The 17,734-nt window shown below is 47.4% G+C and overlaps 2 protein-coding genes across 5 annotated transcripts; both read right to left on the reverse strand.

Annotated features, from left to right (window-relative positions):
• Window positions 1-179: 179 nt before the first annotated feature.
• On the reverse strand, window positions 180-9,449 carry zgc:165520 (uncharacterized protein LOC571872 homolog). 3 transcript variants are annotated; one of them, XM_040027221.1, is made up of 11 exons: window positions 9,444-9,449; window positions 6,710-6,904; window positions 6,164-6,238; window positions 5,951-6,050; window positions 5,796-5,870; window positions 5,571-5,641; window positions 5,211-5,319; window positions 4,499-4,572; window positions 3,546-3,680; window positions 2,977-3,087; window positions 1,677-1,789 (listed from the first exon to the last, which is right to left on the reverse strand). In XM_040027221.1, exons 2-11 carry the CDS (start codon window positions 6,737-6,739, stop codon window positions 1,712-1,714), a joined length of 858 nt encoding a protein of 285 aa, XP_039883155.1. In that variant the 5' UTR covers window positions 6,740-6,904; window positions 9,444-9,449; the 3' UTR covers window positions 1,677-1,711. The 3 variants fall into 3 exon arrangements, with proteins under 3 accessions (XP_039883154.1, XP_039883155.1, XP_039883156.1); XM_040027220.1 differs by lacking the exon at window positions 9,444-9,449 and having other exon boundaries at window positions 180-1,789; window positions 6,710-8,075; XM_040027222.1 differs by lacking the exons at window positions 6,710-6,904; window positions 9,444-9,449 and adding an exon at window positions 8,271-8,384.
• Window positions 8,208-10,971, reverse strand: tmem109 (transmembrane protein 109). Of its 2 annotated transcripts, XM_040027228.1 has the most exons (4): window positions 10,663-10,971; window positions 10,412-10,548; window positions 10,065-10,167; window positions 8,208-9,108 (listed from the first exon to the last, which is right to left on the reverse strand). In XM_040027228.1, exons 2-4 carry the CDS (start codon window positions 10,508-10,510, stop codon window positions 8,735-8,737), a joined length of 576 nt encoding a protein of 191 aa, XP_039883162.1. In that variant the 5' UTR covers window positions 10,511-10,548; window positions 10,663-10,971; the 3' UTR covers window positions 8,208-8,734. The 2 variants fall into 2 exon arrangements, with proteins under 2 accessions (XP_039883162.1, XP_039883161.1); XM_040027227.1 differs by having other exon boundaries at window positions 10,412-10,969.
• Between the last annotated feature and the right edge of the window lie 6,763 nt (window positions 10,972-17,734).

The following is a 17,734-nucleotide window of genomic DNA, read 5'->3' on the forward strand; positions in this document are numbered from 1 at the left end:
CAGCCCCATAAATGGAAGTGCACTTTGAACAGCTTACTGTTGATTGGCTGGAGAATGTTGCGTAGCGCTCGTGATTGGTGGCAGGGACTGTTTGTCAAACGCGTACAGCTTGAGTACGGCGAGCGAGAGGAAAACGTCGGCAAACGCTAAGGTGAAATAAAATGGAAGTGGAAGTGTAGTAACTGACAGATTGACTTTTATTCAAAAAGTGAAGAAAACTACAAACGATGCACTTTTACAAATAGTTCGCCGTGCTCAGAGCCACGGCCTTCAGTCAGCAGCAGACACAAACACACAGCGTGTACAAAGAAGCTAACGATGAAGCGCTGGAAGCATCGGCAGACCAGACCTTACAGCGTGTCCCTGTGAATGCACACCTCAATCCCCGGAATTTGATATTTAGCGGTCCTAGGATCAAATTTGAAGATGAATAAAATCTGTGATAGTTCATTGTCACACAACAGCTGCCTGTCGACTATCGATGACCTCTCCCTGCAGGACAAATCTTCCAGGTTATTTTTCTGAACACACTGCGCAACTAAATCGTCTGCCATCAGTTTGTTCAGACGCCTCAGAAAACTTCCAATTGGAATTTTATTGGAATACACATTTTCAAAAATATTGATATAGGAGAGCAGGCTCTCAGTTCACGAGTGGGCTGCACTGCATCCAACACCACAGTGTGGGTCAGAGCAAGTGCCAGAATAACAAGCATAAAAACAGACACACAAGCACATTATACAAACATGAGAGTTCAGTCGTAATAAACACAAATAACAACGATCTAAACCAAATACCTGAATCATTAAATGATTTGTATTTCTAATCTTACACATTTAAAATGAACATCAGTTCCTGAGTCACACCATCTAAGATGAGCCATTTTTAATCACTTCAAGGTTAAAAGCTCACTACGTGGATTTTTACTGTGAATCCTAAAGGCCTCTCGACGGGCCTGCTGTGGACACGGGGCAGGATGCAGTCTACAGCACAGGTGTGTCAGGTACCAGCACCTGCTGTAATCACTCTAATATTAATGGACACCCTCTGCTGTTTATTCCTTACACAGCAACACAACAGCTAATCTTCCTAATAAAAGCTTTTCATGGCTGCATTATTCAAAAGTTGTTTACAAATCAGGTGCACTTTCCTGAATATGGATATGATAAGAGGACAAATCAGTGAATGAAAATGAAATGGAGTGTGCTAGCAGTCACACTCAGTAATTCACAGGCTTGGCCCTGATTGTTGGTGACCTTTCATGCTGCACATTTTCAAATTCCAAGTTTGGTTCTGAAAAATCGCTCCACAGCAGAACAACTGCAGCAGGGTTAGGGTAAGACGTATCACACACATTTGCACTGAGCACAGCTAAGTAACGATGAGCTGATGCTAACACATTAAACATGCATGTAGCCCTATGATGTGGACATTCTTGGTGGGATTATTGATGTGTCGGTCACTGCACTGAAAGGTCTCCAGCTTTTCTTTTCTGTTTTGTGCACACAGTCATATTCAGTTTGTTATTGGACAGGTTAGGAACACAGACTGGAGCGAGGCCATGAAGAAGAAAGCTGTCGTCATGTTTTTCTGATTGAACTGATCATAAATGTGGCGCTTTGTTCCTGATATGTAATGAAATTAGAGCAAACTGAGTGTCCTGCAGCCTCCCGTGGCCTCAGATGGTGGGAGACTTTCTTCATTAGGGTCTCTATTTGATGAAGCTGTAGACAAATGAACCCAGGACCACAGCCAAAATCACGCAGCAGCAGAAGATCATCATTTGTTTCTGGAGAGACAAGTTGGTTCGGGGGGGGAGGGGTCAGAGACAGAAGGTGGTGTTAAACGAGATGACTCCCGGTCGGGCCGAGCAAGACTAAAGCACACCCTACATCTACAGCCCAGGCCCCCAGGGTCTGAACAGGCCCCTAAAGTGCCCAAAACACAACAGTCTCAAAGTGACCGGAGCACACAAGCCAGTGAGGTTTAACCCGTTTGCTTCACAAAAAGACATTTTTCCCCAGAAGGATCTGAACGTGGCTGCAGCACGCTGTAACACGCTGTAGCACGCTGTGACACGCTGTAACACACTGTAGCACGCTGTAACACGCTGTAACACGCTGTAACACGCTGTAGCACGCTGTGACACGCTGTAACACGCTGTAACACGCTGTAGCACGCTGTGACACGCTGTAACACGCTGTAGCACGCTGTAACACGCTGTAACACGCTGTAGCACGCTGTAACACGCTGTAACACGCTGTAGCACGCTGTGACACGCTGTAGCACGCTGTGACACGCTGTAACACGCTGTAGCACGCTGTGACACGCTGTAGCACGCTGTAACACGCTGTAACACGCTGTAACACGCTGTAACACGCTGTAGCACGCTGTAACACGCTGTAACACGCTGTAGCACGCTGTGACACGCTGTGACACGCTGTAACACGCTGTAGCACGCTGTAACACGCTGTAACACGCTGTAGCACGCTGTAACACGCTGTGACACGCTGTAGCACGCTGTAACACGCTGTAGCACGCTGTAGCACGCTGTAACACGCTGTAACACGCTGTAACACGCTGTAGCACGCTGTAACACGCTGTAACACGCTGTAACACGCTGTAACATGCTGTGACACGCTGTAACATGCTGTAACACGCTGTAACATGCTGTGACACGCTGTGACATGCTGTAACACGCTGTAACATGCTGTAACACGCTGTGACACGCTGTAACATGCTGTGACACGCTGTAGCAGGAACATGGCTCAGATGGTAAGCTACTCAGAGACGCACTGCAGCAGGAACAGCAGCAGGTGTTTCTTACTCACGGGTACAGTCAGCGTGTGCAACTTCAGCATCTAACCTTCACTAGTGGTTTGTCTGCTCGAGGATAGGCCGATGCCATCGTTACAGGAAACACTGACCCAGAGCACTAACGCATTCCCACAGTCCCTCTCTCCTCTCTGCACTCACCCTGCGGGCCTCCTGCTGGTATTTGGCAGCCTTCTTGGTGTCGGCCACGGCTCTCTCTACAAAGCCCACTGACTGGTCCATGTTGCTTTCGATTCTGTCAATCATCCCACCCTAGCAGGGCACACAACACGAGAGACAACACAAAGTTAATGAAAGTAAGATTTGTGCCTGTCTGCTGTTTACACAGGAAGTGGGAGCGTACCCCACTGTGTCAGAAACACATGACTTTTCCTATCGGCTGCACATTGAAGCTTCAGTCATGAAAGGGCTTAGTCACAGTTAAACAAGCTCTGTGCAAGATGGGCTTTTTGGGGAAACAGGGCGAGTTATTCTTTTAAAGTTTTTCAACAGTAACTTGTGCTGTGCACGACTCTGTGTAGAACTAAACAGGGCTACTATTCAGTTTCACAAACCATGCAAGTCAGCAGAAAGTGGAAGAAGGAGAAGCAAGCCTGCATGTTTTATAACACGGCTAAAATGGAAGAAGTGCAGCTCAGAGGGTGAGAATAGTTTGTTAATCGAGAACTGTGAATGCTCGAGAACACTTTGGGCTGCAGGATCTCACAAACCTGGTTCTCAACCAGCATGGCAATATCAACAAACATGTCGTGGAGTTCTTTAATGCTGCTCTCCAGCCTCATGATGTCTTTGTGACGAGCCTCGATCTCATTCAGGGCCTGCTGGTTGATCTTAGAGTCCATGATCTGTGGGGGAGGGAGTGTGAGGTGACCAGAGAAACACAACTTAAAAGAATACACCACAAACAAGTGGATGTTGACAAACAGAGGGTCTGCTAGTGCCAAACTACAGGTTAAAACAAATCACATCTGCCTGTAAGTCCAGCTAACATCTCCCAGTTTGCTGTAACGACACTAAATAGTAAGAAACGTGCCTACATAACAAACACACACCGAGACAAATCACTGCATTTGAAAAGCCGAGAATTTAATGGAGACATGTTGATGAGGAATGACTGCACTGCCTATCAAATACATAACAATTTGTTTTCTGTTGATTAGCTGACTTAATTATTTCTCCTTATAATTAAAAATAGTTGTGAAATGAAAGTTGTGCTGACCCGTGTGCTAGAACAGTCTACAGCTCCAAATCACAACAACGGTCACCTCAAGGTGCTTTAAAGTAGATCCCTACAGACAGAAAACTGCCACAGTCATGTGACCCCTATGAGCAGCACTTGACGACAGTGGGAAGGAAAAACTCCCTTTTAACAGGAAGAAACCTCCAGCAGAACCAGGCTCAGGGAGGGGCGGGGACATTTCCCTGACAAGTGTTCATGTAACACACAGAGAGAATTCATATGGAGATGTCATTAAATGACAGTGGAGCGGAGATCACAGTGACACCATCAAACACAAACCAGCAGGACAATGGTTCCTGGTTTATAACAGCCTCTGCGCTCCACAACCCACTAAGAGTTCGTGCCTCTGGCCAAAGACGCTGGTTTGCTGCAGGTGTTTGTGTGCGCATGCATGCACGTGCATGCACATGCATGCAGGCTTACCCCTGCTGTGAAGACTGCAGAGTTTCCTCCCTCCAGCATCTCATCCAACTCCTCATCAGTCGTTGTTTTTCCAGCTGAACAGATCACAGAGACAAGAACTTGTTCATGCACCAGCCAGTAGAAACATGACTGTACACACAACAGCATGTGATTACACTGAGAATACTACGAGGTGCCTGTTGTATTAATACTTTGATTGATGTAAAAGGTGGTTGTTAACCTTTAGGGCTGACGTGACACAGTAAAACCATAAAAACACCACGTTGGCTATTTTTATGGTAAATGGTAAATGGCCTGCATTTATACAGCGCTTTACACATCCAGTCATCCACCCATTCACACACACGGCTCTTTCTGTCAGATATTTGTCATTTTATTTAAAAACTAAAACATGTATCTGAGCACAGTACACAACAATAAGTTGGCACATAAATATGTTTAAAGCGTAGCAGCTGTCAGTGCTTAAAGAAAGTCGAATTCTCTTTAGTCTGACGGCCTGAACCTGATAAAACCTACGATAGAGGACAGGAGTGTTAGCACCGTGACTAGGGTCCAGGGGAACGACCGTGAGGTTTTAAGGAGCATTTAGATCATTTATGCTGTGAATCTCTTCACATATTGTAAAAAAAAGGGAAATATAAAGGATCCCGAAGCTGTGGTTTCCTCCACATCAAGCTTAAACGTAACCATATCATCAGCAGCTGGCACTCACTGATCTCCAGCTGGCGGGCGATCCGTCCCTTGCTCTTGTCTCTGAAGTCCACCTGAGCCTCGTTGTACTTTGTCATCACCTCTACAAACTTTTTGGCCAGAATGGCGTGCTGGGGGAGACAAGAACACAGACACTCCAATGACAGGCTCTCACACACACGGTGGGCGAGCTTCACAGTGGCGCCTGAGGACAGAGGACTGCACCGGCACTGAATGTAAAAGGATGTGTGTGTGCAGCCTGCTACACTCGGTGGATCTGAACGTGACGTGTGGATGTTTTAGGCATCACAAGAGAAACAGCAGCATGCTCTGTCTGTGTGGTTGGGTCGGGTGAATCAGAGCTACTGTACGACTGCCTGACCTGTGACTTGCGTATCCTGAGGTCGGCCGAGGCCCTCTCGTCGGCGTTTGACTCCAGCTGGCGCTCGATACCTGACGCACACACGGACAATGTTCACCACTGCTTTTACTCACACATGTAAACAACACATTAGGCGTGCCACAGAGACACATTCTGATCACACGTATGTTTGTACAAACGGGAACCAGACAGTGTGCCGGAGAAGGAAACCAAACCAATACCGACTCTTCAGTTTGTTTCTTGCGTTGTTGGCCGACTTTTTAATCTCATTGGTGAGAGCCTCGACATCATCCTGTGTTTCTGCAAGAGGTGGAAATGGAGCGTCACGCACACACACTGAGAATCACAGGCAGCACATTTGAACACGTTATCTGCATTACTCTGGTCGGAGGTCGGGGCAGACAGGATGGTGGAGTAGAGTTTTTTGATTTCTGTAACACTCTCGTCAATCTTGTCAATACTGCTGCGGATGTCTTCAATCTGACAGACGCACACACGCGCACACACACACACGCACACAGAGGCATCAAAGAGTAGAAATGCATTTTGTGTTATGATGCATGTAAAGTGGAGCAGACAGACACACTGCATACCTGAGCAAAGAAATCATCCATGAAAGCCTCACTCTCCACAGGAACCTCAATATCATCACCACCTGCATCGCTCTTCTGTTACACACACACACACACACACACACACACACACTATTAACTGACGTTTTCTGTCTCTGTGATAAGACAAGAACATTTGTACTGAGCCTGAAACGACTTCCTGTGTGTGAGTCACATGACACCAGCTGCACTTTGAATCAGTGCCTGACACGTCTAAAATAAACGATGATTAATTGTCGTTTGTGTGATTAGCAGCTCCTCACATTAAAGAAAGATTGATGAGGACTTACTGATTTCACTATAAATTCAGTCAGAATATAAAAGAATGAGAAGAAAGCAGTTCCTGTATCTTTTGGAAACATGACTTTGAGTTTCACGTCTGCGGCTAACATCTCTGACATTCAGTTGAGCTCCACAGCGGGGCAGTCGCCTCGCACCATGACATCTATAGTACAGACTAGTCAGGCCCCGTGCGAACAACACAGGCGCCATCGACGAGAAGGCAAACAGCGGCACAGTCCTGCTTACCTCCTTCAGCTGAGCCAGGCGGTCTTTCATCTTCAGAAGTCTTGGTTGAATTAAAGAAACACAAAGAAAGAAACAGCTAGTGTGTAGCTGGAGTGTGGCAGGTGTGCTCTCTGAGGTCCACAGGGCTGCTGCCTCTACACCTGCCCACAGAAACGTTTGCTTCAATGAATCCGGCACAACTAAGAAGAGAACAGACTTCTGAGGGTGAAATAACTCATGCGTGCAAACCAATGAATGCCTTGCTCGTGTGGATGGTTGTGTCTGAGACAAGTTGTGATCAACCTAACCTGAGGTCCCACTAAGCCTCTATCCCCTAAGAGCGGATTAGGACGACAGTGTTGACCACGATAAACCTCTTCCTGGTCCCTCCTCCCACACGGCAGCCTGTGGATTTTCTCTTTGGAAAGGAGAGCAGAAGTTGGCCTTTGTCTTAGGATGTGTTACTACTGTGTCTTATTATTTGTATAGATAAGAAAGCACCATGAATAAGGATGACGTCTGCGGCGGGGGGGCTGAGTGATAAGAGCAGGCAGCAGTCTCCTGTGACCTGCTGTCCCTCGGATGCACGAACGAGCCAGTCTGACCCAGCAGCAGAGCTGTCCCAGCCCTGACCCACCTCACAGCACCGTGAAGCACGTGTTCAGCGGTGGAGGAAGGGGCACGCTCCCCACCCAGCACTCCATCACAGGCCAGGCTGCCCAGCCTGCTCCACCAGGTCTCTGCTTCGTCACTGCCAGGACAACCCCACCCTCATGGAGGATGACTGTCCCCGACTCTGCAGCAGGGACTGCTTGGACCCAAAATGCTCATTTAAGCCATTTGTTCCACGTCTGTAACAAATGAGTTTATTCTCATGTCACAGATGGCAGTACGACTCTTTCACCACACCGATCCTGCAGCGCATTTATCGTTATTTGGTGCTTTGATTACAACATTTCCACGTTTGTGTTGAAGCTACAAAACAACCATAACTAGAGCTGTTTGCTAATTATTTACCCATCACAAGAACAATGGAACATTTGTGACGTGGAGGAAAAACTCTCAGTACGTGAGTGTTGTCTGTGAAACAGTCAAGAGGTGCAGGTCCCATCTGTTCCTGTGCAAATGATTCAAAGGAGCCTACGCTGATTAAAAAATGAACACAAATGACAGGCTGGGACTGCAGCAGATCAGACATCCTGAAGGTGTCCACGCTACCTGCACCTTTTCCTCCACAGCTGGGATTTGAGCCTGGGAGACTCAGGAGCAGACCTTACATTTACATCAGTCCAGCACCATTCATCATCTTCATCTGTTTCTTTGTTAACGCTGCAGGTAGCTCAGACGCTGCAGGTTCAACATCCCCATTTTTAAATATAGTTAAAGTAAAAGTAGACATGCACCAGTCCAACCAGAACCAAGGCCCTACTTCCAGCACGACTCTGAGCGAGAGACTGTGTGACGCGACGTCATGCTCAAACTTGTTTTTTTACTTGGTGAAAAGAAAAAGGAGCGCATGTTTTTGAAAAGTTATTTATTAGTGGAATGACTGAAAACAGGCCTGAGATTAGGAGTCCATCACCTGATCGATGTGTCAGCTTGTCCTGCACCTCCTCCTGATTCACTGCAGCTGAAGTGCAGCTACATTCAGTGAGAAGAAAACGCCTCTGTGATCTGACAGGACCACACGTAGAGGAGCCAGAGCCAGTCGATGCAGCTGCTGGTGTAACGAGCGCCTCCACCAGCTGCTGCTCGCAGGGCAAATCTAACAGAAGTTGGGGTGAGGCATTGGGCTCTGGGAGAGCACTGTGTTTAGGGAGAGGAACGGTGGAAGAGGAGAAAGTGTTTTTCATTAAACTTCATCCAAATATGTGGGCGTATCTGGGAGGGAGCTGCATCCATTCAACTCGTCGACGAGCTCGATCTGCTCCCGCTCAGCAGTCTGTTGGGAATGTGCCGTGCTTTCTGTGAATTTGAAGAACGATCCTAAATGCAGAGATCCTCGGGCGACTGTCGTTTGACTTGGATGTCAGAAGATTCTCTCCGTCACTCTTCTGTCCTCGTCCACCTCTCCATCTCCCTCAGCCGTCTCTCCAGGATCTTCACCTGCTCCTCGAGGCGAGCAGTTTGATTAGCCGCACTGGAACTTCCCCGAGTCCCGACGTCCAGCAGGACGCAGACACACAGCAGGACAGCCAGTCGGATGGCCATCACCTCCGTGCCCACGTTGTAGTCGCTCAGGATGAGCACAAAACAGGTTAAAGTGACTCCGACTTTCAGAAACCACAGGGCGCACATCAGAGTGGAGGCAACCAATCGGAAGGCAAGAGAAATCAGCCAGTAGCAGATGAGAGCTGCGAGGACCCACTGAATGACGAAGATCAGGCCCTCTGGGGTCACTTTGTTGGTAGGAAGGCTAACTGTGGAAAAAAAGCACCAGAAATTACATTTCATACAAAGCTGCTCATTTCCACTGACACTCTTACTGCGACGCTACAGATGGGAGCTATCACCGGGTTCTCATTGGCTCTGCTGTGAGAGGCTCCACCATCTCTGACAGCATACCAAAGACATTACATCATGCAGATGAACTACACGCTGTCTGGTCAAATGTTTGTGCATGCTGAAAGTGTTTCCTCTCCTTGTTGGAGTTATTACTCTACAAAGTTACGTGTTACACTAATTTCACATTACTCCTTTCCTGAAACTCACGGTCTCATTTAACAACATAAACCCAGCTGCTGGTTTGCAGGACGCACACGTGTGATCTGTGTCGGAGTATTCAGGTCTGCGCACAGAGCAAACATGTTAGCATGCTGTCTGTGCAGCTGATGCTGTTAGCAGCAGAATGCAGCTGCGTGTGTCCAGTTTACTTTACCATCACGCTCTCGTCCTTGTGCAGTAATAATAAAAGTAACATCCATGCTCACGCTGCAGACTGAGCCATTATTTTCCTCCTCCTGCACACCAGCTGAAATCAGCTGATTGGAGAACCAATAACCAGGATCAATAGGCAGGCAGAATAACAGTGCCAGCGAGTTAAACTACTGGAATGAACCGGCTCTTGTACGGAGCTGCTCATATTGAGATTCTCGCCTCTATGTGAAGCGCAGCAAGCTTCAGTTCGATTCTAATAAAGTCATTCAGCTGATCCATCCAACAGATACAGGTCCAAGGCTCCGTGGATCTCTGATTAAAAGGTTTATGCTCAGCAGGTTAAGCACCTACCAAACATTTTTATCCAAAAGAGGAGTCAAGGCTGGAAAAACAACTTTGCCCACAGTCTCTGGCTTTGATGGCACCACAAGGTGGCAGCACCCACTTCTGCTATATTTGAACTGGTCTTGAGTGCAGCCCAGAAACAAACGATGCTCACCTTGGATCCCAGAGGCCTGCAGTAACTGTGAGACGTAGTGCAGCAGGACATTGAGAGCACCGGCCACGCTGCCTGCAACCACAGCTAGGACCTGAGAGAAAGCCTGCAGAGGCAGGTTTGTTTCAGACAACAGTGAGGGTAAGAACACAGAGAAAAGGCCAAAGTTCACTGATGTGACTGTCAGCGAGAGCGAACAGTCCCCTCTCTGAACCTAAACTGCTTATGTCGAATTATTATGGTTTCTAATCAGGGCTAGTGTGGTGATAAAACCTGATCGTGTACACACAAGTTCAAAACTGGATGCCGAGAATCCGCTCCACGGAAACCGGACTACTTCCGCTTCTTACCTTCTGCACCGACAGCAGCGTCTGTTCTCCGACCAGCCTGCCCAGGTAGGTCGTGCCCTGCTCGGCCAAGTCAGCCAGGGTGTCCCGGACTTCCTGCATGGTCTCTGGTAGAGTCTCAAACTCCGTCTCCCCCTAAACTGAGAGCACAAAGCCCGCCAAAAACGCTTCCGTGAGCACTGCTTCTTAATCACACGGTCTACTCCGAAGAACTACAAAGGAAACTACATCCAGCTACAAGTACACAACTTTACCGCGGTCAAGTTTTTCCAGCAGGATGTGGAAAAAGTCCGTATGAATGATGAAGGACGTCTGCCCCCTGCTGGGACGAGTGTGCAGCTGCATGCAACATGAAACAGTCTTATGTACCCGACAGTACAACACAGTGCTCTACAGTACAACACTACTCTACAGTACAACACTACTCTATTACACATCACAGTACTCTACAGTACAACACTACTCTATTACACATCACAGTGCTCTATTGTAAATCACAGTAGTCCTGTACTCTACAGTACAACAGCACGCTGCACTGCACACGGACTGAGCTGCGGTTGTTTGTTGCCGTTGTTTATCTGTGCAGGTGAGAAGTCTGTTCTCTCTCATGTTGGTAATGTTAGGGTGCAGTTAGAGAATATTTAAATTCAATGCTCAAACAGGATGGTGCAGCAGACCTCACAGGAACACTGGTAAAAACCTCTGGCAGCTGACACAGTCTAATAAAACAGTTTAAAGAAACAGGAACGAGGAAAGGGAAGTATATGCCACTGTTGGTTCTTGTGTTTCGTTCTCATGCTCTCCTTTTCTCTCTTCTCTTTCTGCTCAGCCACAAACTGGTTGTGGCCCCAGTAGGCCAGTTTAGACCTTTTTGGAGGGGTGCCCAGACACCCCTAGATTTCATCACAGCAGTAATTATCTGCAATTATAATAGCAAATAATTTGATGTGATTCTCTAGTTCAAACAATTAGTGTGTGATTGTCAGTGCAAAGAAGGAGTAAGGAGGTGGAGAGAGAGACAACAGAGAGTCTGTTTAAGAGCAGGAAGAACCAGGTGAGTTGTCCACTCACCTGGTTCTTCCAGGTGAGTTGTTCGGTGTTTTTCCACCTAACTTCCCCAGTTAGGTGGAAAAACGATTTTTCTCAAAATAACCTGACATGCATCTCATGGGTGCATTTCAGTAGCTTATGATACGAATGGTAGCATTTAAGAGATGGCAGCATTAATGTTACTTGTTTGAAAAGGTAACAAGCTTTAACATGTAACACACGTTTTGCCATATGGCAGTAAAAATAACACAGAAACGTATTCAGTGATATCTGTAAGTAAGTACAATTTTATTTATATAGCACATTTCTAGATAAAAGATCACAAAGTGCTTTACAAGGTATAAAACAAAAACAGTCAAAAGTTAACAAAATGCAATTTTAAAAAGATGTTTTAGCTGCTTTTTAAAAGTGACCACTGAGTCTGCAGATCTTAAGTTCTGAGGAAGAGAGTCCACAGTCTGGCGGCCACAGTGGCAAAAGCTCTGTCACCCTTGGTTTTCAGTCTTGTATACTGAATAACAAGTAGGCCCTGATCACAAGACCTCAGGGACCTGCTAGGGACATAGGGCTGTAAAAGTTCAATGGTGTAGGCTGGTGCTTGTTCTTGAAGAGCTTTAAAGGTCAGAACCAGAATCTTAAGATGGACTCTGAATTCAACGGGGAGCCAGTGCAGCTGTATAAGCAACGGTGTTACATGAGAGTACTTAGATGTTTTTGTCAGAAGCCTTGCTGCAGCATTTTGGACAATCTGCAACACTCCAGGGAGTTTTTGTTTAGACATGTAAACAGTGAATTACAGTAGTCCAATCGTGATGAAATGAATGCATGAATAACAATCTCCAGTTCAGTATGAGATACTATGGGGCTCAATTTAGAAATGCTTCTTAAATGATAGAAGCAGGACCGAACCAGAGATTTGACGTGGACATCCAGGGTAAGAGCAGAATCAAAGGTTACCCCGAGGTTCCTGATAGACGGTTTCACAAATGTTGAAAGAGGACCAAGAGCATTCATTATGTCAGGTACATGTCTGTCTGGAGCACATACAAGGACTTCAGTCTTTTCTTCATTAAGTTGGAGGAAGTTGTCGGCCATCCAACCTTTGATGGTTTCTAAGCACACATTTAGAATCTGCAGCTTAGAAACATCTTCAGGTTTAAAAGACACGTACAGCTGGATGTCGTCTGCTGCTGCAGGACATCCAAAATCCTTCAGTGGGAACACACTGGTTCTAATACAGCACTTATCTATTGTACCGGAGCACTTTGATCACTTCATGCAACATCACTCACTCATACGAGTGTGGCCGGATGGGCTGCGCGTGTCTCTCTCTTGGTTGTTTGCTCGCTTCACCTTCTCTCTCTCTTCCCGCTGCACTCGCTCCTTGTGTCGTGTGATTGGGCTAATTAGGAACCCACCTGCACATTGATCGGTGGTGTCTGCCTGTATAAAGGGCAGCCGGTTTTTTGTTGGTTCATTCCTCCCGAGCTTCTGGCGCAGCACAGCAGTAAATGCTGGCCTATCGTTATAGGTTAGTTTACCGAGACGGATCGTGTGACAGCTGCAGGCAGGCTTCCTTTTGACCTCTGATTTCTCTCAGAAGTAGTGAAACTAGTAATATTTCTGCGGCTTGTTGTAGCGCGGCCGCTTTTCTTTACTCCAGCCGTGGTGGGGAGAAGCGTTTGAATCACGTCCACCGTGCAGTATAGCGCCTCCGGTTTTGGGATAAGCCGCCTATATTATAGCTGCTAGAACCCTACTTCTTTATAGGGTTCGATTGCTGCCACTCTTGTCTTGCCTTGCAAACCATTGTTTGCACTCCAGCTTCCGCGGCTGGCTAGGGCGATCCTCAGCTGCATATTGTGCTGGTATTGCAAAACTGGTACTGCCTCCCCTGGTTGCTCCCAGTTTGTGGAGAGCTGCAGGAGACTGAGTGGGGCTACGGACAATCGGAAGCAGCATCAGCTGTGGGCTGGCTCGCAGAGTGCAAGTGTTTCCAATCTGTTCTGTTTGTTTTATTAAAGATTTCAGTTCTTTTAATTCTTTTTTGAATTGTATAGAGAGCCTGTTGTTTGGCGTCCCATGTTTTATCCTTTTAATATGTATGTGTTGTGCTTTTATTTCAGCGAACTGAGGGTGTTCCAGCGGGACCTCAGGTGGCGGGTCGTTTTCCACGCTTCCTTTGTTGTACAGCACCGCGTGAATAGACTACAGAGGGGTTTTTGTGTGGTTTTCTTTTTGGTCCACGCTGCTGGTGAGTCCCAGCTGTCGGTTTTATTTTTATTGTAATTTGGGACAGTTTTAGATGACACTACATTCAGTGCTGTCATTGTGGTTTCATCTTATTTTATATTAATAAATGAAACTGTTAATGTTTGAGCCGGCCTCAGTGTGCATCCCTGAACCTGTGCAAACGTTGTTGGGTATTTTATTCCCAAACGATTTTATTTCCTGGGGTGAAATTCCCCTAGGTGGTGTCATTGTATTACACTTTTATTTTTTTATAATAAATAGCCCCACCGACCACTTGGTCACACAAGCACTTGTGTTGTATGAATGAAAGTGCTTTCCATGTGACCTTCACACTGCAGTGAACACATCTGAGAACAACGTGGATTCAGTGTCTTGCCCAGAAATACTTTGGCTTGCAGAGTGGAGCAGCCAGGGATCACACCACCTCTACAGCCGGTGTGGATGGTTGTGGACTGCTCCGCTTGACCACACAGCCAGCTGGATTAGTAGAGTCTTGGTCTGTCAACCTTCTGAAGTGCTCGGCCTCCCAGAGACTGCTGACTGTTATACGGAGTACTTTTTATAATGCTGAGCATCAGATTAGTTTTTTCCTTTGCTGTGGAGGTATGATCAATGTATGGATACGTCTTTAAGACTTCAGCATACATACTGGCACCCAAAGTAAACTACAAGTTAAGCTCACGGACAGTCAGGCCTCCTTTCTTTAGCTTTGACAAATATTGATGGGTCTGTCTAGCACAAACCCCTCGCTGGAACGCAACAACTCTACTAAAGCAAGACGCAAGCCACCAAAGTTCTGTGTTACTTGTGCACGAGGGAGAGAACTGACAAGCGTTCTGTCGCTCACCCCATCGCTCTCGTCTGCTCCCTCGTAGCACTGCTCTTTATTGAGGTTACATGAATATGCATAGCTTCATTAACATATCGTGTGTGGTCAAGATGTGACCCTGTGAACAACTCCCCTAAATCTGCTGGCCTGGACGTCCAGCAGTTCAGCTAAACAAAAGGCGCTTATACCAAAGCAGACATGGATGAGTTTACCATAAAACAAGGTACGAACTCTCTCATGACCCTGGGATGTGTACGTATATCAGAGGGAGGCACACCGGCTTTGCAGACTGCTAAGGATCAGACATCCTATCAATATGCAACGATTATACACCTCTAAAATATATGGTTATATATTTCTAAGCATAAATGACAATCCACAATATAAACCTAACAAATATGAAGTCATTTTTCTATCTTGTAATAAATCTGTAGAGTTTGGTTCTAGTCTTTCACTGACTACTACTGTTACGAACCCAGTAAAGAAAGGAAAACTATCCAAACAACTCCAGGCAATAAAAACCAAACAAAAATAGAAATACAGCAAATTTTATTCCAACATGTTCTAAAATGCTTCAGCGTTTTGTCCTGAAGATGGCAGCAGGAGGCCTGTAAGTGCCCTCATAATGTTTTAAATGTCTTTTTTGTCATCTTATAAACTTTAATTCTCACCGTAGAAAGAGCTGGTTATTCTTTATTTACGAAGAAGGTCTGCAGGTTGGCCATTTTTAATGGAACAGGAAATGCCAGCACTGCAGATTTGCAGTATATATAGCAAGATAAAATGGTTAACAACAGAGTAGCTGTCCTTCACAAACCACCGTGTAAGTTTGAAAACATCTCTGTGTTGGCCCTGCGTCAGTCTAACCCAGGCGACACTCTGGAGCCTCCAAAGCCTCTTCAACCAAGCTGTAACAACAAACCTGACCAAACTAACAAATACTGAAACAATCATACTGTAAAGTGTCTCCACAGAGATGCTAAGGTGAATAAGAAAAGTGAGAAAAAAGCTCCAAGTGAAACTGAGAGAACTCAAAAGGACTGTGACAGAAACTCACAACAGGAATCACAATGTGGCCCATTCCCCTGTGCAGCACTGCTGAACTGGAAGTTTGGGTCCTCCCACTATTCAAATTCCACTTTAATCTCTGGGCAAGTTGTTAAATTTGCTTTAGTATAGAACACTTTCTGGTCTTTTTGACCACTCAGAGCACTTTACATACATACCTGTGAGCTATAAAATTAGTCTCAAGTGAGGACGCTAACACCTGATGACAGAGGTGCTTCATTTGTTGCACAGTCCAGTGTTGACAGTGTGCCTTTGTCTCACACAGTGGGTTTGATGTGTTTATTCATTTATGACGTTTTCAAATTTTACACAAAATACTGTCAAAATACACACCTCCGGCAGAGCTTCAACAGCATTCCGAGGGAGACTGGGGACATTGAGTCCGAATGGACCATGTTCAGCGTCTCCATTGCCGAAGCTGCTGCATTGAGCTGCGGCCGCAAGGTGGTTGGTGCCTGCCGTGGTGGTAATCCCCGAACCAAATGGTGGACACCAGAGGTGAAGGGAGCCACCAGGCTGAAGAAGGAGGCCTATCGGGCTTGGTTAGCCTGTGGGACTCCGGAGGCAGCCGACAGGTATCGACAGGCCAAGCGGAATGCGGCTCGGGCAGTGGCTGAAGCAAAAACTCGGGTGTGGGAGGAGTTCGGAGAGGCCATGGAAAAAGACTTTCGGACTGCCTCGAAGAGATTCTGGCAAACCGTCAGGCGTCTCAGGAGGGGAAAGCGGTGCTCTACCTGCGCTGTGTATAGTGCTGGCGGAGCGCTGTTGACGTCGACTGAGAAAATTGTCGGGCGGTGGAAGGAATACTTCGAGGACCTCCTTAATCCCACTGACACGTCTTCCGAGGAGGAAGCAGAGTCTGGGGATGAGGGGTATGACCCGCCAATTTCCGGGGGCGAGGTCACTGAGGCAGTTAAACAACTCCTTGGTGGCAGAGCCCCTGGTGTTGATGAGGTCCGCCCCGAGTTCCTGAAGGCGCTGGACGTTGTAGGGCTGTCTTGGTTGACACGTCTCTGCAATGTTGCGTGGAGATCAGGGGCAGTGCCTGTGGACTGGCAGACCGGGGTGGTGGTCCCCATCTTTAAGAAGGGGGACCGGAGGGTGTGTTCCAACTACAGGGGGATCACACTCCTCAGCCTCCCTGGGAAAGTCTATGCCAGGGTGCTGGAGAGGAGAGTTCGTCCGCTAGTCGAACCTCGGATACAGGAGGAACAATGCGGTTTTCGTCCTGGTCGCGGAACACTGGACCAGCTCTTTATCCTCTCCAGGATACTTGAGGGTGCATGGGAGTTTGCCCAACCAGTCTACATGTGTTTTGTGGACCTGGAGAAGGCATTCGACCGTGTCCCTCGGGGTGTCCTGTGGGAGGTGTTGCGGGAGTATGGGGTGTCTGGCCCATTGCTACGGGCCATTCAATCCCTATACAACCGTTGCAAGAGCTTGGTTCGCATTGCCGGCAATAAGTCGGACTCGTTCCCGGTGGGTGATGGGCTCCGCCAGGGCTGCCCTTTGTCTCCGGTTCTGTTCATAATTTTTATGGACAGGATTTCTAGGCGCAGCCAAGTGGCGGAGGGCTTTCGCTTTGGTGGCCTCAGAATCTCATCTCTGATTTTTGCGGATGATGTGGTTCTGTTGGCTTCATCGGGTGAGGGCCTCCAGCTCGCACTGGAGCGGTTCGCAGCCGAGTGTGACGCAGCGGGAATGAGGATCAGCACCTCCAAATCTGAGGCCATGGTTCTCAGCCGGAAAAGGGTGGAGTGCCCACTCCGGATCGGGGATGAGTTCCTGCCCCAAGTGGAGGAGTTCAAGTATCTCGGGGTCTTGTTCGCGAGTGATGGGAGAAGGGAGCCGGAGATCGACAGACGGATTGGGGCTGCGGCTGCAGTAATGCGGACGCTGCACCGGTCAGTCGTGGTGAAGAGGGAGCTGAGTGTAAAAGCGAAGCTCTCAATTTACCGGTCGATCTACGTCCCTACCCTCACCTATGGCCACGAGCTGTGGGTAGTGACCGAAAGAACGAGATCGCGGATACAAGCGGCGGAAATGAGCTTCCTCCGAAGGGTGGCTGGCCTCTCCCTTAGAGATAGGGTGAGAAGTTCGGCCATCCGGGAGGGGCTCAGAGTAGA

This window comes from Simochromis diagramma, unplaced genomic scaffold (assembly GCF_900408965.1).
Source record: "Simochromis diagramma unplaced genomic scaffold, fSimDia1.1 OVJJ01000446.1, whole genome shotgun sequence".
NCBI classification, from domain to species: domain Eukaryota; kingdom Metazoa; phylum Chordata; class Actinopteri; order Cichliformes; family Cichlidae; genus Simochromis; species Simochromis diagramma.

Coding starts and splice junctions, on each gene's coding strand:
- zgc:165520 (XM_040027220.1), bottom strand. CDS start 6,739: ATGAAAGACCGCCTGGCTCAGCTGAAGGAG. Junction 6,239..6,709: donor GCCTGGCTCAGCTGAAGGAG/GTAAGCAGGACT, acceptor TGTGTGTAACAG/AAGAGCGATGCAGGTGGTGA. Junction 5,642..5,795: donor CGCAAGAAACAAACTGAAGA/GTCGGTATTGGT, acceptor TGTGTGCGTCAG/GTATCGAGCGCCAGCTGGAG.
- tmem109 (XM_040027228.1), bottom strand. CDS start 10,510: ATGCAGGAAGTCCGGGACACCCTGGCTGACTTGGCCGAGCAGGGCACG. Junction 10,168..10,411: donor CGCTGCTGTCGGTGCAGAAG/GTAAGAAGCGGA, acceptor CTGCCTCTGCAG/GCTTTCTCTCAGGTCCTAGC. Junction 9,109..10,064: donor GCAGGCCTCTGGGATCCAAG/GTGAGCATCGTT, acceptor TTTTTTCCACAG/TTAGCCTTCCTACCAACAAA.